This window comes from Peromyscus maniculatus, chromosome 3, assembly GCF_049852395.1.
Source record: "Peromyscus maniculatus bairdii isolate BWxNUB_F1_BW_parent chromosome 3, HU_Pman_BW_mat_3.1, whole genome shotgun sequence".
Taxonomy (NCBI): Eukaryota; Metazoa; Chordata; class Mammalia; order Rodentia; family Cricetidae; genus Peromyscus; species Peromyscus maniculatus.
The window spans coordinates 107,630,783-107,653,463 of NC_134854.1; the positions used below are offsets into that span (position 1 = coordinate 107,630,783).

General features: G+C 42.6%; 1 protein-coding gene across 5 annotated transcripts in view; it reads left to right on the top strand.

Annotated features, from left to right (window-relative positions):
* The window catches only part of Alms1 (ALMS1 centrosome and basal body associated protein), a 121,334-nt gene extending 98,892 nt beyond the window's left edge, over positions 1-22,442 (top strand). For all 5 annotated transcript variants that reach the window (XM_042274428.2, XM_076567066.1, XM_042274426.2 and 2 more), the window contains 7 exons: positions 14,075-14,189; positions 15,189-15,392; positions 15,729-15,970; positions 16,488-16,641; positions 17,551-17,614; positions 21,353-21,452; positions 22,289-22,442. In XM_042274428.2, the coding sequence (XP_042130362.1) occupies positions 14,075-14,189; positions 15,189-15,392; positions 15,729-15,970; positions 16,488-16,641; positions 17,551-17,614; positions 21,353-21,452; positions 22,289-22,333 (924 nt within the window). In that variant the 3' untranslated portion in view covers positions 22,334-22,442. The remainder of the gene's footprint in view (positions 1-14,074; positions 14,190-15,188; positions 15,393-15,728; positions 15,971-16,487; positions 16,642-17,550; positions 17,615-21,352; positions 21,453-22,288) is intronic.
* Positions 22,443-22,681: the final 239 nt, after the last annotated feature.

The window sequence follows — 22,681 nt, forward strand, 5'->3', positions numbered from 1 at the left end:
AAGCGCTCTACCACCAAGCTGTGGTTCCAGCCCCACATCAGGCTTACGTTTTTCCAAGACTCATCTATGTTAAAGCACAAACAGTACTTCAGATTTTCATGTTTGATACTATTCTGTTGTATGTGTCTACAACATACTGGGTTTTTATCTATGTATGCATCCAGTGATAGACAGTTGGATACTTTCATCTCTTCAGCTGTTGTGAATAGGGCTTATCCTGGATCCCTATCTGCAGTTCTTTGTGGTACACCTAAGAGTGGAATTGCCAAATCATATGGCAATTCTCTCTTCCTAAGGAGCTGCCCAACTGGTAAGACCACAGCGGCTGTCCTTTCTGCCCCTGCCAGCAGTCTTGTGAGGGCTCCTGCAGGCCGCCTCCTCTGTGGCTGCCTGGTTTTACGCTCTCACCAGTACTGTACAAGGGGTTCCATTTCAACACAGCCTTGCCAGGATTTATTTTCTCTTTTTTAATTTTATATTCTAGCTGTGCTATTGACTAGGAAGTGGTTTCTCACTGTGAATTTGATTTACATTTCTGTAGTGATTAACCATGTTGAACTTGTAGTATATGCATTTGAACCATTTGTATATCTTCTTTAGCCTTTTTTTTTTTTTTTTAAAGTCCTTTGACCTTTAGAAACTTAGCTACTTGGCTTTTTGTACTGGAGTTGTTAGACTTTTCTTTATCTTCAGTATAGTAGCTCCTTACTAAATGATATTCTGAAAGTACGGTTTGCCATTCAGTAAGCGGCCTCACACGCAGTCACTTTGTTGATGGTATCTTGTGACATAAAGCAGTTTTAATAGTGCAGCATTTACTTTTTGTTAACTGTGTTTTGGGAGTCAAATCCAAGAAATTGTTGCCAAATCTGATGTCATAAGATTTTTGTCTTTTTAGTCTAGCTTTAATATTTAGAAATTTATTTTGAGTTAATTTATATATATATATATATATGGTATTCAGAAAGGATCTATCTTCATCTTTTGGCATGTTGTGTCTAGTTCTGGCAAGATCATTTATTAGACTATTTTTTCCCATTTGTTCCTTGGCACTGTCATCAGAAATCATGTGACTGTGTGTGCACGCGTGTGTCCGTCGTCCACATTTGGATACTGTATTTTGTTTCATTGGTTTGTTTTTCCTTGTGCCAGTACCAGTTTGAATTCAGTATATCGCCATCAAAAGTTTTGTTAGAAAGAACTGTCCTGTTTTCAAGATTGTTTTGACCACTCAGAGTCCCTTAATAGCCCATACTTGTAAATATTTTATTCTTTTTGATGCTATTGTAAGTGTAATTGTTTTAATTTCATTTTTGGATTATTTGTTGGTATATAGATACATAGCTAATTTTTACATGTTGGTCTTGTACCTTAGCAGCTTTGTTAAATTGATTTGTTACCTTTCTTCTTTTTTCTCTTCTCCCCTCCCCTCCCCTCCCCTCCCCTCCCCTCCCCTTCTCACTCGCTCTCTCTCTCTCCTCTCTCTCTCTCTCTCTCTCTCTCTCTCTCTCCCCCTCCCTCCCTCCCTTCCTTTTTTTTTTTTTTTTCCTGAGCTAGAGTTTCACTGTGTATCCCTGTCTGTGCTGGAACTCACTCTGTAGACTTGACTGGTCTTGAACTCACAGAGATCTGCCTGACTCTGCCTCCCGGGTGTTGGGATTATTTAATTCTTAATTTTTTTGTAGAACATGTAGAATTTCCTCTCATCTGCAAATAGAGACAGTCTTTGTTTTCAGTTTGGATGGTTTTAATTTTTCTAATTGATTTACCGAGAACTTCTAGTAGATTATTGAATGGTAAAAGCAAGTATTCTTGTTTATTTTCGCAGGAGAAATACTTTTAATCTTTGACAATTGAGAATGTGTTAACTGTGGACTTTTCTCTCGTGATTTGTTGTATTGAAGAAGTTCCCTTTTCCTCGTCTGTATTTTATTTTTCTTATAAAAAGGTTTTGGTTTTGGTCAAATTTGGCAGCTGATGAAATGATCATCACTACCATCCCACTTTCTATGAATATTGTTTGCATTAATTGAGACTCACATGTTGAAGTGAACTTCCAGTCCTGGTGTAGTTCCCATTTTGCTACGTTATGCGATCCTTTTCTTGTGCCGTGGGATTCAGTTTACTAGACTTTTGAAGAAGGCCTTTGCGTCTGTATTCATGTGGCCTGTAGTTGTCTTGTGACGGCTTGGCTTTCTTTGTTGTCAGGATAATGCCAGCCTCATGGACTGAGTCTGTCATCCTGCTGTGTTTTGATGATGAGTGATAGATTATTGATGCTGTGGTTAATGTTAATTCTTTATGTGTTTGAAAGAACTTACCAGTGAGTGCCATAGCCGTAGGTCATGTGTTTTTCTTTGATTTCTATTTCTTGAGTCAGTTTTTGTATTTTGCTAGTGGGTATTACTTATTTTTAAAAGATTTATTTATCTTATTTTATATGGCTTTGAAACTCAAAACTACCTGTCTGTTTCCTGATTATAGACATGTGCCACCGCAACTATGTATTTGTTGTTGTTGTTGTTGTTGTTGTTGTTTTAATCATACAGAAAAGTCAAAAGTTTTAAACTGGAAATACAGTAATGCTGACTGTAATAACTACTTAATTGACATTAGGAGTGTTTCTTTAGTCAAGTTGTGTGAGTCCTCTACAAAGCCTGATTACAATCTTTAAAAGGATATATGATTTAAAAACATGTTCTTCCCCCATTTTTTCCCTTTTTTAAATTAAGAAATTTATTTCATTCATTTTACACACCAATCAAAGATCCCCCTCTTCCCTCCTCCCGTGCCCCCAACCCATCCCCTCTTCCCCCCACAAGGCTGCACAAGGTGTCCCATCATAGGCAGTGGGCTCCAAAAAAATCCTTATGCACCAGGGGTGGATTCTGATCCTACCGCCAGGGGGCCCTTCAGCAGATCAAGCTACACAACTGTCTCACCATGCAGAGGGCCTAGTCCGGTCCCATGCAGGCTCCACAGCCATTGATCCAACGTTCATGAGCTCCCACTAGTTTTGATTTGGTCATCTCTGCAGGTTTTCCCATCATGATCATGATGGACTTGCTTATGGAATCCCTCTTCTCTCTCTGACTGGACTCCTGGCTTTTTTATTTTATTTTATTTTATTTTTTTAAAACAGTGTCACTCTATGTAGCCCTGGCTGCTCAGAACTCGCTGTGTAGACCAGTTTAGTTGGCCTGGAACTCACAAGATCCTCCTGCCTCTACCTACCAAGTACTGAGGTTAAAGACAAGTGCCTCCACTCTGCGCTTGTTCTTCCCTGTTCTGCATTGCTCTGCAGACTGTTGATTTCACTTGCAGTGCGGCACTCTAACTTTAGCAAGGTCCTGTTCATGTACTTCAGCACTTGTGCACCTTAATGTCGCATCTCAAATGCCTTGACCCAAAGTCACACAAAGAAACACTCCTTGCTTTTCTCCTAGTGGCTCTATATTTTTAGCTTTCATTTAGTTTATGTCAATTTCAGCTACTCTTTAAAGGTTGTATGGGGCAGCCTTATTTCTTTGTGTGTTGCTATCCAGCTGTCCTAACACCATCTGCTTCAGACAAGTTTTCCTCCATTAAGTATTTTGGACACCCTTGCCAGATATATTTTCTAATAAGAAACTGTAAAATTTGTATGTCGGGGTGGGGAGGCGGTATTGTTTGTCTTTATTTTATGCGTGTGAGTGCTTTGCCTGCATGTATGTATGTGCGCCTCATGGTGTTTGTCTGGTGCCCGTGAAAGTCAGAAGAGGGCATCGGATCTCCTGGAACTAGAGTTACACATGGTTTTGAGCCACTATACAGGTGCTGGGAATCAAACCCTGGTCTTCTTCAAGGAATAAAAAGTGCCCTTAACCACTGAGCCATCTCTCCAGCTCCCTATCCCCACCCAAAACTTGTTTTTGTATGACATTAATATGTGTGCAGAGAATTCAGATTTCCAAATCTCTCATTAATTTTTATTTTCTGCCTGAATGATCGGCTGACCCTCCAGTTTTGTCCTAGTGAATCTTCTCAGAAGTGTGGTGAAAGAGAAGTACGAGAGAAATACTGTGCAGTTTCTATACCATTTCTGTCTCCTCTTGCTCCACCTCATCTTCATCATCATCTTTTTTGATATACATAGTTTTATTGTATAATCCAAAGCTTATCCCAAGCTTGTAATCTTTCAGCCTAAGTCTCCCAGATTGTAGCTTTACCATCTAACACTCATACCTGACCAAAAAAAAAAAATAACTTCCCATTCATGGCCTCCCTTTAAAAAAATTTCCCTGTAGCCATTCTTATTTCATTCATGTGACTGGCCTTTAAAAAAATGTATTTTGAGTCACATGGGTTCTTAAAAATTATTGTGTTGCTGAGCTTGTGGTGGCACATGCCTTTAATCCCAGGACTTAGCAGACAGAGGCAGATGGATCTCAAGAGTTCGAGGCCAGTCTGATCTATAGAGCAGGTTCCAGGACACCCAGGGCTACACAGTGAAACCCTGTCTCGAAAAGCCAAGAAAAAAACAAAATGTGTGTGTGTGTGTGTGTGTGTGTGTGTGTGTGTGTGTGTGTGTGTACACGCATTTCAGTATAAAAAGCATACCACTGTTTCTTCTTCCTCCTCCTCTTCCCCCCTCCTCCCCCCTTCTTCCTTTTATGCTCATTGGTTTAGAATCCATTGACATCTAATCATTACAAGTATATCTAACCCAGGTGTCTAATCACTGCATAATACTCATAATCACTGCACATTTACATGTGCTCTGCTGGGCACTCGGCCCATATGTCCAGCGCACAAAACAAGCAGTGCAGATCTTTGTCTCTCTGAGACAGTCCTTTGCATATATACTGGAAGTGGGATTCTTGTCAGGCTACATGAATACTTAATTTCATACCAGAGTACAAAATTTTCTTTTCATCTTTATTCCTGCCTGAATTGTATAAAAATTTATGTTTCTACTTTTCAGCTGGTAATATCAAATCTTCATTTGAAAATAAGAAATACAGATTTCTAAACCATGTAAAGATAACATTTTGTTGTTGTTTTGTTTTTGTATGATCTTTTTGGTTTTTCTAGTTGTTTTGTGTCTGAGTGAATGCCACTTGTCTTTGTCTGCCATATTCTCAAACTGTGGCTATGGCACAGTAGCACATCTTTCCTTGTCAAAAGAGAAGCTTTAAAGAGATTTATTTTCAGCTTTAACACATTGACTTGCCCACCCACAGACGGTTCTAATACGGAATATGACCAGTGGGGTGGATGCTCTAACACACTTCTTTTGAGACTCACATACACATGAAGAAAGGATGGGAGACTGTGGTACAGTATTAACAAGTTTGTTTTAAGATATCTCTGTAAAACTCTATTCTCAAAACACAGCACCCATTGTTAATTCCAAACATCAATGGAGTATTTACAAAAAATAATTGTACATTAGGCAAAATGTTGACGAATCTCAAATTAGTTTTATAAGTAAGCTGGTATTCTGTAACCACAACACAGTAAAACTGAGCTGAACAAGTATTTTAAAATTAAATACATGAGAGTGAAATAAATCTTTTCAAGGCCGTAACGGTATGTCAGAACTGTTGTGGCCGAATCTGTGGTGAGAAGGGCTTGTCCACCACAGGAATCTATTCCCAGGACTCATCAGTACAGTCGCGCAGATCGGTTAAAAGGACAGTAGTTCCCTCTCTGGTGGTTCTTGCCACCGAAGGAAAGAAGATCATATATAGTGATGTGGAGACACAGGCACAGACAAGGGACATTTCTTAGATTTACATGAGTGGGTTTGCCTTCATGTATGTGTGTGCATCACATGGGGATAAAGGTGGTTTTTTAAAGGTGGTTTTGCAGTTTTTAGGCAGATATATTTTAGAATCTAAATGGATGATGATTGAGGAAAACATAAACTGACCAAAAAGTTACAAAACCTACCTAGTTAGCTAATCAAAATTGAATTGCTGTCTATAATCTATAGCCCACTACCTCCTGCCCCTGAATGTAGCCCGTCTGGGATGTGTGCTGTGTTATCCCCAGGCCCAATTTAGGGACTCAGCTTTTTAACATCTGCTAATACTCTGAAATGTTTTTAAAAATATTTAGTTTAAAAAAAATATTTAGTTTAAGATTTGCTATTGATATTTTTATGTTGTCTTTTATAACCTTTTTCATTATTCTCTGAAGACATTTTTGTTGATTCTTACATATTAGTTGGACTGCAATTGTGTTGTTATACACATTATTTCTCTATTCATTCTATTAGCCCCAACCTCAAGATTATAAACACAAACTTTCTACTAAAAAAAATATGTAGGGGTAGGGAAGCAGTACATTTAAACTGCTAAAATACGTACAATTTATTTTGTATGTAAGCATTTCTAAATAGTCAATTATCACTAAATATCCTTTAATAAGAAAGTAATGTAGCCAGGCGGTGGTGGCGCACACCTGTAATTCCAGCACTCTGGAGGCAGAGGCAGGTGGATCTCTGTGAGTTTGAGACCAGCCTGGTCTACAGAGCTAGTCCAGGACAGGCTCCAAAGCTACAGAGAAACCCTGTCTCAGAAAAACAAAAAAAACAAAAAAACAAAAACAAAACAAAAAAAAAAAGTAATGTAAAGTTACTAAGAAAATCTGGTGTCCTTTTGGTAAGCTGGACTCTTAATCATTAAGACTCACTAATTGAGTAGCAGGGTTCTTTTAACAGTTGGAATATGGGAGACCTGGTCAAAATGCAACGATCTGAAGTGGAAATTAATTCTGGCTCAAGTATGAAGTTTTATTCACTAATCCTAAAATTGGATCAGAGCCTCCAAGTAAACCTAACAGATCAGGTGCAGTTAAAAAGTCTGAGTCAAAAAGATGTCCAGTCACCCGTGAGTGATCATGATCCCTCTTGATATTTAGAGCCAGTAGTTAAGGGGTTTAAGGGAGTACAAAGAAGAAAAGCTACTTCCAGACCATAATGTTCCCAACTTGATAAAAAACCTTTGAATTGCTGCTCTACTGCTCTGCCACTCCACAAGGTTTGCGTGACTATGAGTCAACTTCCTGATTTCCCCACATGTTGATGGTGGAGTTAAGTCCTGGTTACCTTTCTCCGGTGTTCCTCAGTCCTACTGTATCTGGGAACGTTCCTGACCGTGACCATAATGACGTCCGTAGTGTGCTAACCGCCTTGGTGGCTACAGCTTGAATGTTGGTGTCACTCACAGCTGTTTTCCTATTTTTCAGTCCTCCCTCACATGGGTACCGGGGAAAAAGCAACAACAACAACAACAACAAACCAAACAAACAAACAAACAAAAACCAAGAACCTGTTCATATACAATGGCCTTTTAACCTTCTGGGGGAAGGTTTTATACACATATTTTATTTGTTTTTGAAATAGGGTCTCTCTACATAGTCCCAGCTGTTTGGAACTCACAGTGTAGACTAGGCTGGCCTCAGATTCACAGAGATCTGCCTGCCTTTGCCTCCCATTAAAGGTGTGTGCCACTACACCCAGCAATATTTTATAATGAGTATCATTTGTAACTTTTGTCTCTAGGAATTACATGTCAAAAGGTTATTTTTTGTACAGACATATAATTATGTTACCCCTTAGTGGGCCAGTATATTTTATTATTAGACTATAGTTATCTGGACATGAGCTGTAGTTGATCTGGACATTTCTAGAAGCCTTTTGACAAGAAGCATGTTTTGGTGCCATAGAGCCCTTTTGGTTTTGACTGACTTACTAGAGTGTATTTCTGGCTTAAATTTAGATAGTTATGATTACCATCAATCCATTCCTTAGAAGGAAAAACCTCTCCCCTCAGTTGCCTACCTGACTGAAGGCCATTGAAATTAAGCTAACAAATATGATTTCCCAAGCTCATTTTTTATTATATTCAGAGTAATTTCTCTATTTTGGACAGGGTCTCATGTAGCCCAGGCTGGCCTTTAACTTGATGTGTACCCAAAGATGACTTTGATTACCTGATTCTCCTGCCTCTGCTTCCCAAGTGCTGGAATACAGTTATACACCATCACACCTGCCAGTTAGGTTGTCTACTGACTGGTATGATTAATGAAAAAAAAAATAGAAGTAATTTTAGACTTTTAAAAAGTATAAATAAGCTGGGACATAGTGGCAAATGCCTGTACTCCCAGAATTTGGGGGGTTGAGGCAAGTAGATCAGAAATGCAGTCACCTTTGCCTACAAAGGCCAGACTGGGTTACATGAGATCCTGTCTCCATAAAGACAATATTTAATTTGAAGGCTTCTTTTGGATCTTTCTGATGTCTAATCAATAAATGTAGGAACAGGTCTTATCTAGTACTTTATAACTTAAAAGATACTATAAACGTCTATAGAAACCTCCCTGTAATGGTAGCATTTTCCCTGTGCATGTGTAGAACCAGGCACCAACAGGTGAGTTTGTTCTCATAATAAACACTGGAGAGAGCAGCCAGCTAGCTGCTTGGTTCTTCCAAGATGATACACAAAAGAAAGTGTACACCATGGTAACTGATGACATTTAACTTGGAAACGCTTAAATCGTTATTGGAAGCCCCATGTTGGAAAACAAAATGAGCCAATCTACACTCCTCTGGAGGTTGATAAAGTGCCGGCCGGCATCCTTCTGTGGACAAAGTCACCTGGTCTATTGCTTGCCCGAAGCATCTGTCAATGAAATTTTAACAATGTAACCCATGGTGGATCCCCAAAACCAGTTGGACACAAAGTGCAAGGCTTTTCATGGTGACTTTGGAATCTGGGTAGAACTCAGTATTTCCTGCACCATTGCTTGACTGGCCATATGCCTTGGGTTTTACTCTAGGGTGTGGGGCTGCATTTCACCTGATGTTTTCACATTATGCCATAACACGTTTATTATTTTTATGGCCAAATACTCCACTAAATTGAATGCCACATTTTGTTTTGTCATTCAGTTCATGGATATGATTTTCTTTTTTGCCTATTTTCAACAAAGCTGAGTGAGCGTGTATACATTTTTATGTGTTGGCCTGTTTTCCCTTTTCTTGGGAATATACCTAGGGGTGGAATTGTTTGATCCTATGCAACTCTCTTAACATCCAGTGAAATGCCAGACTTTGAAAAATGTCTTTAGCATTTCACATCGCCACAGGCAGTGTGGACATTTCAGTTTCTCAGCATCCCAGTTAGTATTTGTTTTGTCTCCTTTGGCTTTTGCCATCATTTTGATGGGAGGAGTTTATTTTTAGACTATAGCTTTGAATGTTTAACAAAAAAAATGCACTGTAAATGTGGGTTTTCCCTGACTTTCGTGCATTCACAACTGGTCGCGTATCTTGGAAATACAGAGGGCCTGTAGTCCTGTCCATGGCTATCACACCCGGTCTGAAGCAGGTTTGCTTCAGCAGCTCCTCTGCACCATCTCCTCAAAGGGCAGACCAGTGCATGTATCTGAGACCCTAATTATCAGAGGTTTTTACTACTAAGATTGCAAATGCACTTGCTTTGGGCATTCTGGCATGGTAATAGGTCTGGCTTTCTCCCTCTTAGCTCCCTGCTCACAAGGTTTATTTCTCAAGGTATCCACTTTAACCATTCCTCACAGATACTGTGTGGAAGAACTTTCCATTTCCTTTTCCAACTACAGTAGCTTTCTTGGGGATATGTTTGTGGATATCCTACTTTAAAACTTGGACCTTGAACTAAGCATGTTGATAGAATCAGTTTACTGCTTTTATAGGGCTAAAATGTCTACAACCTAGCACCATCAAACTCATTATGTCCTTATTGCCACACTCATCACTTCAAGCCCTTGTTTTGTTAATTCTCTCTTGAACTGGTAATACAGCCCAGTGAAATTAGAAATAATATGCCGTATTTGATGAGTGTCCTTCCCACTCTTCTTACCAGGCACCAACTCATCAGAGGCAACCTGTGTTAACAGTTTCTAGCGCAAGTGAGTTGTGCAGTCATCAGCATATCCACTTTAGAATATTTCGATCTGGGAAGCTGCCTTGTTTTTGTTTACAGTTACTCCCAGCTTTGGGAAACCTTATCTTGCCCATTCTGCACAGTTCATATAGAGTCACTGATGATGCAGCCTTTTGTATCTGGCTTGCTTGCTTTTGTGTGATGTTTTCAAAGTTTATCCATGTGCTGTGTTGTCAGTAATTCCTCCTATTGTGGAGTAGTAGTTGGTTATGTGGGGTTTTACCACATTGTGTCTATTAGTGGACATTTAGAATGTTTAGATTGTTTTTTAATTATCAGAATATGACTATGAACATTTATTTAAAGTTTTATGTAAGCATTTTCATTTCCTTTAGGTGTGAAACGGCTTATAAATTTTTAATGTTTTAAGAAACTTTTTTCAAAATGCCCACGTGCAGTGTATTGAGCATTCCAGTTCTTCCACATCTTACCAAAACTTGTCATTATGTTTTTGGTATGACCATCCTAAATGATATGAAGGCACTTCATGATGCTTTTAATCTGGACTTCACAGATGACTGGATAGTAAAGATCTTTTTGTGTGCTTGTCTTTGGTGGGAAGGATACTCAGATATTTTGCCCATTTTAAAGCTAGGTCTGTCTTCCTGTTCAGCTCAGATGAGTTTTACGTATTTGGGTCTCGGCCTTTTGGGTAAGACCAAGTGTGGTATCTGGTCTCACTAGCTCTATATTTTTGGCACCAGTCTTACCAGGTGTATAACTTGAGGATAAGTTCTGTTCCTGCACTCAGTTTATTTTAGAAGTGAAATTTAATGTTCAAATGGTGAATAATGCAGTTTGGTTTAACATTGTTTTCCCCTTGTGAATTGTGCTGTTGGTATTAGATCCAAGTTGATTTTTTTTTTCCTGGTCAAAGTAACAAAGGTTTTCTCTTATGTTTTCATTTTAAAACTTAAATAGGCATGTCCCACCTGTAGTCCCCATGCATCTCAGGATAGCTAGTGTGCTATTCATAGATGGCAACGTCATATAGCGATCTCAGAAAGCTTGGACATACCTGTTGGTTTTAGTAATTATTTAGCTCTGCTCAGTGCATTTTTGTGTATGTAATGTAGTGTCTAAAGTCATTTTTTATATGTGAAGATTCATTTGTTCTAAATTCCTTGCTCAGGGGTCTGTCCTTTGCTCCAGTGGGTAGCCTTGGTGCCTTTCTGAAAAATCGGTGACCATAATCATAAGAGTTACTTTATCACTCTCAATTCTGTTTTGAATTTTAAAACACCCAGTTTTTAACCTCAGTTATACTGTCTTAATCATTGTAACTTTGTTTTGAAATCAGGAAATGATTTTTTTATCTGTTCTTTTTCTTTCCTAATAATTTTGGGCTCTTATGATCCTTTGCCTTTCCATGGAAGCTTGAATCCATCAGCTTATAAATCTCTTCTGGAAGGTTTAGGATTTTTTAGGCTTCTAGAGAACCTGCAAATTAATATGGAGAGACTTACCATCCTAGCAGTTTTTGAGTCTTCTGACTCATATACATATGAGTGTCTCGCTGTTTTTTTAGATTTTTAATTTCTCTCATAAATACTTTGTAGGTTTTTTTTCTATTATGAATGAGATTGTTTCCTTTATTTTCAGTTTTCACAGTGCTGGAGTACAGACACGACTTTTCTGTCTTGAAACTCAGCCCCTCTTTGGGCGCCTGCTGTACTTGCCTCTCACAGCAGTTGAGGTCTGTGGTGTTTCCTGCCATCATGTCGCCCTGTTGTCCCCTCTGTATTTGCACGTTTGCTTTTGAACATCAGCGTTCTCAAAGTTTACACTAGTTGGGTTTTTGTTTTGTTTAATGCCCACCATCAAAACCTTTTTTATTTGTTTGTTTTGAGATGATGGCTCACTTTTTTGCCCAGGCTGGGCTTAAACTCATGAAGAGCTGAGATTTTTTTTTCTAGTATTTCTTTTGTTGATTTGTTGTTGTTGTTGTTGTTGTTGTTGTTGTTATATACATGCCTTTATTCATTCGTTTGTTTTGAGACAGCCTCACTGTGTAGCCCAGGCTAGCCTCAGGCTGCAGTCCTTTGGCCTCCTCCCAAGTGTTGACTGCAGGTGTGGGCCAGCATGTTCAGCCTCCTTCGACACCTCCTGTAATTTCAGGAGTAGAAACTTCAGTTCCATTTCTAAATGAGGAAACTGGCACAAAGAGACAACTCTGTGTCTTGAGAGACAAAGAATAAAGGCAGAATCTAACACTGGCTGGGAGCTTAGGATTCTAGGCTTGAAGCTGGCTTTTGTTTTTTGTGGTTTTCCCCTCCTGCATCAAAATTTTCATCATTCTGTCTACACAGTGCTCTGGCCTTTAATTTACATAATTTTCACTACTAAACATCCTTTGATTTGATTTGGGCCATACTCCTGTACCTTGAGAGCCTCTCTGGCACTCTGGGTGTTTATTATATAGAAATCTTGCTTTCTAACTCTCCAAGGCATTTATACAGAAAACATGAAGCAAGACTGGCCAAACCTAGAGAACAGGAGGTACTCAGTGGGGATTTGTACAGTGCACGTTGTCTGCCCAGGCCTTTCCAGGTGTTGAAATAACGCTAGGGTAAGTGTGGACTTAGTGGCCGTGGCTCTACCAGCATGTGCTGTCACTTCAGTCCCTGGAACTCCATCCAGTTCTCAACATGCTGTCCTTCTGTCCCCAGATAAGTATACTGGACATGCTGCCGCTCAGTGACTGTCTGCCAGGAAACGGCTAACCTGGCAGGCCAGTTTTTGTCTTCTTTCCCATGCTTGGACATTTGCTAGCCTTGACTTTCACCTGCCTGGAGATTATCAGATTGATGATCATCTCTAAACTTGACAGGTCAACGGTATTACACTCACCAGTTTACAATACTTACCCTTCTGAAAGTCAAAATGTTTCCTCCTACAGATGTCTTAGCATTGCTCCTTTTCCCCCAGGATTCTGGGCTAAGTTCCCAGAGGCCTTGGAGTATAGCTTTTAAAGTTCAAAGAAGTAGATACATGGCTTGAGCTGCACAGCACCTCTATCAAACCTGCTTTGAAAATGTCATTTAGCACTTATTAAAATTGAGGTGATCAAACCTCTCCCCTAGAGATTCTGCCCCCCTCCCGGAGCTCTCCCACCCCCAGACAGTTTATGATGAGCAGCCTTAAACACCCTTCGGCTTGAGAGGTATCACTGGGGCAGAGCGCCTGCTGTGCCATCCTGCCAACCAGTGCTCAGGTGCCCGCACCTGCCCACAAGCTGGCCATCCTTTGTATGCCCGTGTTCCCAGATCTGAGGGAAGGGAGAGACAGGGTTGCTGGGCCTTCCTAGCTTCCAATCTAGTTGTGAAAATGTGAGCCCAAGTCCAGGACTTGCCTCGAAGGAGTAGATTGAGCGTGGTGGAGGAGGTTGCTGTTGCCCTCTTCTGGCTTCCGTGTGTGTGTGTGTGTGTGTGTGTGTGTGTGTGTGTGCGTGCGCGCGCGCGCGCGCGCACTTAGATACAGACAGCTTTTTTTTCTTTTCTTTTTTTAAAGAAACAGTTTTATATATTTGTTCAGCTATATTTTGATTTTTTTTTCACCCACCAGTCAACTTTCATCCCTTAACTGGACCTGCAGTGCACTACTTGCTCTGGGTATATTTAAAGGAGGCTTTGGGACTTTCCTGTATTTTATACTTGACTCCTTGGGGATTTCTTGAGGTGCAGTGCAGCTCTTTGTGTGTCTCTGTCGTATAAAAAGCCTCTGAATCTGCTATGATTGAGGGGTCCTCTATGGACTTCATCACTTAAGTTAGCATCTCTTTTAGCTCCGGAATTATCTACAGGTGTGAGCTGAGAATTTCATTCTGGAGACATGTCAGGCAAGGGTTAGCTACCAGCTTCAATTTTCTCAAATCCCCGAGGAAGTCCCAGCTCTCTTTGGATTGAATAGCTTGGGCCTATCTTACAGCAGCATTCTCCATATCGTGGATACATGACCACATTATTCACAAGTTTCTTTCAGCTCTGTCTCAGCTGTTTGACTACAGAGGGTTGCAGAGGCTTGTAAGCTGGCTTGCCCTGTAGGTAACTGGTGGTCCTCTGGCTACCAGTCACTCTAACAGTCTTTTTTTGTTTTTCCAGGTGACAAATCATGTTTCTTCTGATTCCATTTCATCTGCTGATAGTTTCTTGAGCTTGGACTCCACCCTTTACACTGAGGAAAATGTGCACATGTTGAATAAGGGTGTACAAGCTGGTAAGTCCTTTGAATTTAAATTTGCATTGATATAAAAATGCTTCAACACACTTAACCTCACTCATGATAAAGGGTATAAAGATTAAAAGTACCTGCATATTTAGATGCTATTTTTTACTTATTAATTCTAAGTTTGTAAGCAAGAGTATAGGCATAGGTGCCTTTGTAGCAGAAGTCCAAATAATACAGCCTCTGTGAAAAGCAGTTTAGCAGTTCTTATCAAATTTGCTTTGACTCAGTGGGTTTTTGTTGTTGTTGGTTTGTCTATTTTTGCTTTGGGAATTTGGTCAATAGATGTACTCAAATATGTGCAAAATGTTAAGTGTAAAAAGTAGGGTTATTGTAGCAGAAAATTAAAATCAACTTTGATCGCCATCATAACAATGGTGAAATTAATTATTGTAGTTTCATATGAAGATGTTTTATATAGAACGAGGAAGCTCTCTAAGAACTGGAGAAATGGTTAAGAGCACTGGTTGCTGTTGCAGAGAGCCTGGGTTCAATTCCCAACACACACATATTTGAAAAGAAGAATCAAGGTACAGAACATGAACAGTTTACTACTGTGTGCATTGTGCAGAAACCAAGGGAAGGCAGTGGCGTGAGTGAGTAAAGTCCTCTGAGGTCCTGATGTGTAAGCAGAGTGACTGGGGAGCAGGACTAGGAGAAGTTGAAGCTTAGGCCTGCAGAGCGTTTGCTTTCCTACAGGTCAAAGGGCCTTGAGCTCAGCACTATCGCCCCCTTACTGGGTGATTGGCAGCTAGTCCAGAAGTACTGACTGTCTTGCTCCCTTGGAGTTGAAAGCCTGAACCAACTGAATCCGTATTTCTTCCTTCTCTCTGATAGCTAAACCCGCTTAGAAGTTAAACCTGTGTCTGTCTCTGCCCTTTTCCTCTCTTCCTCTCCTTCCCCTCACCCCCATGCATCATGTCTTTGAGTTAGGGGCTCACCCCCTGACTTTAAGCCTGCCAGCCACGATATATCTGTGTTTCCCTCCAGGTAACTTGGAGATCGTGACTGGTGCCAAAAAATACACTCGGGATGTTGGGGTGACTTTCCCAACTCCCAGTTCTAGTGAAGCCAGGATGGAAGAGGACAGTGATGTGACTTCTGGGTCAGAAGAAAAAGCCAAAGAGAAAAAGTTCCTCACCAATTATCTGCGGGACAGAAACTTAAGGAATCACAAGTCAAGTTCCTGTGAAGGTTGGTTGGTTTATATTTTGAAGGTCAGTTTCTAACCCAGGTAGCCGGGAGTCTCACAAAGGTATGTCGAAGTCTCTTGCAACCCTGGGATGCCTTGCTTCTGAGGACTCTGTTGACTCCACCTGCCACTAGCCACCACACTGGCATGCTTTGAAAGTAACTAGAACTTCATGTAGAGAGTCCTACTGTGTTTAAGACAACTCAAGGGCACCCTAAGGGTTGTCACCCCAACAGATGAGTCCTTTGCAAGTCAGGATTACATGCATGCCTTTGTAGTTGGCTACGATTATCAAAAAATACAACTTTTCAGTTTCTTCTTGAAAATATTTCCTGTAGGTGTCTCATGGTTTGTTCCTGTGGAAAATAGAAAGTCTGAATCTAAGAAAGAAAACCTGCCAAAGATTTACGGCCCTGGTATCTCCTGGTTTGAACCAGTAACCAAAACCAAACCCTGGAGGGAGCCACTGAGGGAACAAAACTGGCAGGTGCTGTGCATGAGCAATCGTGGGTCCCTGGGAGGCCCAGGCGGAGATGGTGGCCGTGTTCCGCTTAGGCCGTTTGTGAGAGCAACCCTGCAGGTGGGTCCCGGGACATCAGTGTGACTTTGGCCGTATGTTTTGTGGGACCATGTGTGACTGGCATGTGTGACTCAGGAGCTGATGACAGGGAGGAGGAGGGGGTTCTACCGTGGCACTGCTCGCTGTGTGCAGGCTTCCACATGTGCGGTAGCAGCCCGGTGTCTGGGCCAGGACTGCACTGTTCTATGGCCTTGCTGTGTTAACCGAGTGCTTCCCCTCCAGCTCTTCCCCTCGCTCAGCCTTACCAGATCCCTTGGTGACTAAAGGGATTGATATTTAGTGATGCATTTGTTTGAAGGGAATGAACTTCCCGCTGTCTCATCGACATTTGGAAGAGGTGCAGGTGACCCCACGGGAAAGAGTTCTCAGCTTTTCCAAAGGCGTTTCTGTGCTTCCTTTGATTTCCCTGGGGGTGCCCTCCCCTGCAGGCTCTGAAACCTGTGGGGCAGGTGCCGTTTTTGGGGGGGCACTTGAGAACAGGCCATGTCATTAACATGAGGCTTTTTCTCTCCTTTAGGAAGCTCTTCAGCTTCACAGACCTGACTTCATCTCCCGTTCTGGGGAGCGGATAAAACGCCTGAAGTTACTAGTCCAGGAAAGGAAGCTACAGAGCTTGTTCCAGAGTGAGCGGGAGGCTCTGTTCAATGCTGTGCGGCCCCTGCCTAGGAGAGGTACATACACCTCAGGTCACTTGTCCTGCCCAGGAGAGGCACACCTCAGGTCACTTGTCCTGCCCAGGAGAGGCACACCTCAGGTCACTTGTCCTGCCCAGGAGAGGCACACCTCAGGTCACTTGTCCTGCCCAGGAGAGGCACACCTCAGGTCACTTGTCCTGCCTAAGAGAGCTATACCCTCTTGTCATTTTGTGGAGTGGCAGTGGCTGTGCTGAGGAGCCGCTGGATGCCAGGCCCCAGTGAGGATGCTGAGACTCCACTCTTGTTGGCTAATAGACTGGCCCAACCGAGCCTCCCACTCAGCTGTGACCCCAGGAACCGGGTTTGCTGGCCTTGTCACTGCATCTCTGTCTCTTCAAACAGAGAGGCTGCGTGAGGATGACTGTTCTGTGACCCAGCCTTGCGCTTCTGGTTCAGAGTGTAATAGGAAAATAGTAGTGATAAGCAGGTCTGCTTAGAACTGTTCTCCCAGCACCTGTCTAAGAACAGCACTGTAGTAATACTCTTCCTTCACAGGGAGAGTAAGTGGCTTACCCAAGGTTACACCCCTCTTAGGGAAGGAGCTGGGGTGTGCACCAAGATCTGTGTTCTTAGCAGTGACACCAAGGGGCAAGTCTCAATAAAACAACACAAGAAAGCTGTGCAAATAGAAAATACCACCTAAAGCTGTCAGCCTTACCTGTCAGCTAGTCAGTAGCTGGGTTCACGCTGTGGCTGGCCGCAGTGGGTGTCGACTTTGGTCCCAGTACCCTAATGCAGTTCAGGCTTTGGCCTTGCCCGTGGTCTCTTACTCACTGCCCTGTACCGCTAGCTCAGGTTAGGGCCCAGCAGCTCCTCTGCACAGCTCTACAGGCCACACCTCCCCTTATGGTCACTGTCTACTACTAAACCTCTTCTCTTGTCTAGGCCCCCTGGCTACCCAAAAGAACAAACCTATTGGAAAGAAAGAAATGATCCAGAGGACCAAACGGTAAGTCCGAAAGAATGAGAGTAAGTATGCAACTATAAGCCAGCCCTGGTGGTCCCTCTGCTGCCCAGGCCCAGGCTAAAGGTGCATGCTCAGTAGGAAGCATGTGAGAAGGTGCTTCCCAGAGCACAAGAAAGGAAGAGAAAAATCGAAGACAGTGCTCGAGTGCTTCCTGTTCAAAGAGGGAAGGAGAATGCCTGGGATGAGCTTGTCTTTATTAGAAATCTGCATGAAACTAAAAAGCATTTGGAAATAAAAACAAATATTTATTTTTGGTCACCTTTATCTTAGCAATCTCATCTCTAGGAGTTTTTCCAACAGAGTAAGAAATAATGGGCTTGCTCTCCAAGACATTAAGTTAAGCTTAAGAAGCTGAGTTTCAGAAGCGTGCTCAGTTTCAGTTCATTGCTGCACTGTGAAATGAAATGCCTTTGCTTTATAGCTGGGTAGACCTGTGCATGCATAAAGTATTTCTGTAATTGCAAAAGAATTGCTAATAGTGGTTACCTTTGGGAAACGAGAACAGAGTGGATGGGTGTAGGAATCTGAGAGACCAGGTTTTTGATGTTTTTAAGATTTATTTTTATTGTGTGTATGAGTGTTTTGCCCATTTGTATGTAAGTGTGCATATCCACATGCATGTGGTGACCCCAGAGGCCAAAAGAAGGTGTTGGATTTCCTTGAATTGGAGTTACAGACAGTTGTGAGCTGCCACATCGGCGCTAGGAATTGAACCTGGGTCCTCTCCAAGAGCAGCCAGTGTTCTTATCCATTGAGACTGAGCCATTTCTTCAGACCAGGTTTTCAGAGACTTTTTGAATCTTGTGCCGTGGCAGGCGTTGTCTCCGCATTAGTTAATCAGTTTGATGCACACACACATTGATCCTGAGAATGCCATTGAAAATCTAAGTCATGGGGGACATTCCTAGGGGCTCTTTAGAATCTGATTTTAGTAAGAACAGGTAGTTGCGTGGTGCTTCTGATGTGATGGGTTGTTGTTGTTGTTTATCGATGTTGGTTTGTTTGAGACAAATGTATATGCTCATGGCTGGCCTGGAACTTGCTCTGTAGACCGGGCTGGCTTGGAACTCACGGATCCTCCCGTCTCGGCCCCCACTCTTGGCACTGCTTCCCTTTCAGTGACTTTTGCTTTTTGAATTGAATACTCTGTGGACACTATTTCTAAAAGTAGAAAGAAGAAAGTCAAAGTGTTACTCAGAATTCTTCCCTCCATCCTACACACACTCATCTTGTTTTCAAGCTCCCCTCAGCCTGAGGTTAGGGGCACCCAACCCTATCTAGGGTGCAGTGTAATTTGTCACCTGACTGTCAGACCTGTAGCCGCCTCAGCCTCTCCGCACCTGCTTACACCTGTCTCCCTGTACCACAGCTCCGTTTCTCCCAGCGCACATTCCCAGCGTGGATACCCTTTCTCCTGTCTCTGTCCTGACCCTGACAGTTCATTTCCAATGCAAGCCTGTAGCAGGGTCCTGGTCTGTTGTTCCCTTTGGGGGCAGGGGCCAAGTAGGCACAGAGTCAAACCACACTGACAGGGAGAATGTGGAAACAACAAGCTCAGTTTATTCAGGAAGAGGCAAGCCTTATATACCCTCCACCCCACCCTGGGGGGAGGTCTGATGAATATGCATCTGCTGGTGTGACTTAGCTGCCCCTCATTGGTCCGGGTCATCTCCAGATCATGTTTCAGCTGCTGTTGCTAAGGCCCTTAGGCTGACCAGGTTGGCTCTCAGAAAGTATCTTTTTTACTTGTTTGGGCCTTCTGGCCCTCAAGCCTATTAGGGATGAGTCATCCCACACAAGCCTAAACTCCTCTGAAGCCTGCTTGGCCCTTTCTACAGAATAAGTGTCTCTTCTCTATTAACTCAGATATTTTACAGGTGCAGCTAGTCTAGTACTTTCCTTTATTTTCCTGTGTTTGAAATGCAATAGTAACTGGAACTGCTAGAGGCAAAACACATCAAGATAACAGTGATATGTAAAGGTTTTCTGAGAAGCACAGAAAATAATCCACAGAATTAAAAATGGAATTTCATGAAATTAAAGTTCCTTCCAGCAAAGAAAGAAACATCAGCAGAGTGAAGTGATGGTCTACAGAATGGAAGAAAATCTTTGCCAGCTGTGTATGTGTCTTAGTTCTTTTCTCGTTGCTGTGATAAAATAGCCCAACAAAAGCAACTTTGGAACCAAGGGTTTATTTTGGCCTACAGTCCATGGTGGTAGCGGCCAACAGGGGAGGCTGCTGACCCGTCACATTGCACTTCCCCTTAGGAAGTAGAGAGTGCACAGTAAGTGGGTCCGTGATCCACTTCTTCCAGTGGAGTTCCACAACCTTCCCAAACAGTGCCACCAGCTGGGGACCCAGTGTTCAAACGTGTGAGACGGGGACATTTCACAGCACCATCCAACAGAGGATTATAGATTCTAAAATTTATAGTGATTAAATATATTAAAAGAATCATCCAGCCATTAAATAGGCTAATGAACTAAATAGACAATTCACAAAAGAAAAATCAATTGGCCAATAAATACTTGAAAATGTATTCAACATCTTTAGCCATCAGGGAAATGCAAATCGAAACTCTGAGGTTTCCTCTCCAGTCAGAGTGGCTAGCATCAAGGAAACAAATGAGGACAAATGCTGTGGAGGGAGGAGGTGGGGAAGGACGTGTGTTGTGGGAGGGAATGGAAACTGTTCCATCCACCGTAGACTCTGTAGAAAGTTTCTCAAAACACGGAAATTAAACTATCCTATGACCCAGCTCTACCACCTCTGGGTGTACACCTGAAGGGCTTTGTGTCAGCATATCACAGAGATGCTTGCACATCCTTGCTCATTGCAGTGGTGTTCACAGTGGCCCGCAAATGGAATCAGCTCCAGTATTCCTCAGCAGATGAATGGGTAAAGGAAATGCGGTACCTATATACAGTGAGTTTATTCAGCTGTAAAGACTGATAGTATATTTCCAGGAAAATGGGTAGAACTGGAAATCATTGTGTTAAGCAAACTAGGCTAGACTCAGACAAATGCCATATTTTCTTCATATGTGGAACAGAAAGTAGAAAAGCAGACTCAAGGGATGATGGGGAGACGGGAAGAGGCTAAGGAGCGTGTGCATCATGAAAGCAGAAAGGGCACTATTTGGGAAAGAAGGGGACTGGCAAGAGGTGTAGAGAGGACTAGGAGGGCAAAGAAGAAAAACGATTTTATACACGTGGCATCTCATAGTAAAATCCATTTCTTTGTATGCTAACCAAAATATTAATTTTAAAAATACAATAGTAATCTGGATATGGTGTTGCATAGCTGTATAATCCCAGCATTAGTAAGCTAAGGCTAGGTTGAGTTCCAGACCAGACTGGGGTACCTCAGTTGATCCTGTCTGTGTACATACGTGTATGTACTCAGTAATAGCTTTTTGTTATATTGAAACTATAGGTTTGCAGATAGCGTGGAAAACATAATTTTACCTACTCCCTTTTCTGGAAATAAGCACTATTATCAGTGTTTTATATTTTCATAATCTCTCTTCCAGATTGTGGGCACCCCAGGCCATGCTCTCCATATCTATGGACATGGACATGGATGCTTATCAGGGGTGGCTCTGTCTAGAGGCTGGATGCCTGGGCAGCATAGAGCCAGAGGTGTCGGGAGAGCCGCTGTGTACCTTCATGCCAGATAACTGTACTGCTTTCTGTCTTTCCACGTATGCCATTTCTAAGGATCTATGAGCAGCTTCCAGAAGTGAAGAAGAAGAGAGAAGAGGAGAAGAGGAAATCAGAATATAAATCCTACCGGCTGCGAGCTCAGCACTATAAAACGGTTAGCTCTGCTGACACCCTGTCCATGGAGGGATGGCTCAGGCTTATCAGCACAGGGAAGTGGAAGGAGCCTGACTGACACTTTGGAGAAGTACAGGGACTGTTTAAGTGCTGAGATTTCAAACGTTAGGCAGCTGTGATTCGGCACTGTCCATGTGTCTGCAGCTAACCCAGACTTCACACAGGCCATTTAGCCCCTGACTGAGCTGTAGTTCCTAAATGGTGACTTGAAACCCATTTTGCAAGTCCAGAACCATGTAAATAACCTGGACAGTGTCTATGCATCGTCAGCAGGGAGTGAGAGGCTGGAGAGTGGAGCCCGCCAGGGCCTCCCAGAGCAGCGGCCCAGTTAATTCCAGACGCCACTGGCTTGAAGGGCCACGTCCTTCCCAGTTCTTGTGTTCCTCCCAGGCTGCTCGCTGCTCTTTAGAGGACTCTGAAAAGCAGCCACTAAGGACCAGAGCAGACTAGTGTAAGGCTTGAGAACTGTGTCTGGAGCACCCAGGAGCCTGGGCATTGGGGAGACAGACCTCAGGAGCTGCATGCCTGCCTGCGTGCTGTGTTAGCATCGCATAGCCCTGCTGTGCTGCTGGCTGCTGTCAGCCGATGGGTTGCTCAGTCCCTCTCCATTCTAGTATCTCTTCCTGTGGAGAAGGTGCAGATTATTGACCACCTTTCCAGAACACTTGAAGAAACACATTTGTCCTGATTGCCACTGGGTGTGGGTGAGTGACACACACAAGCTGTAGGAGAGTCTCATCGGCAGTGTGCCGAGACAGTGGTGACCAGCCACCTGGTGACTGCGTCTGACACTTCTTCCCTGTGTTTTTTCCACAGAGAGTGACCAACCAACTCCTGGGGAGAAAAGTGCCTTGGGACTGACGTAGATGACTTTCCTCAGAGCCTAGGAATCCTTTTTTATAAGCCTAAAGAAGCCTAATTTATACTTTAATGAATGATTTAATAAAGCTTTCTCTTTGTCCATGTGTAACTTAGTACTCTGGGGTGTGGGCGGTGGTGGCCAGAGTGGCTGTGGTTTGGAATCAGTCCCCCCTTTCTGCATCCAGGCCATGCCGTATGGTGGAGCTCTGGGTTCTAGCCAAGAGGGAGTCCCTTTTGTATCTGTTTTTATACTTTTAGAAAATAAATCACTGCTGATTGACTCCTAGTGAACAAGCAGCAAAAGGTCATTTTTTTTCTCCATCTGGAGAGGAGCAGGGAGCTGGGCAG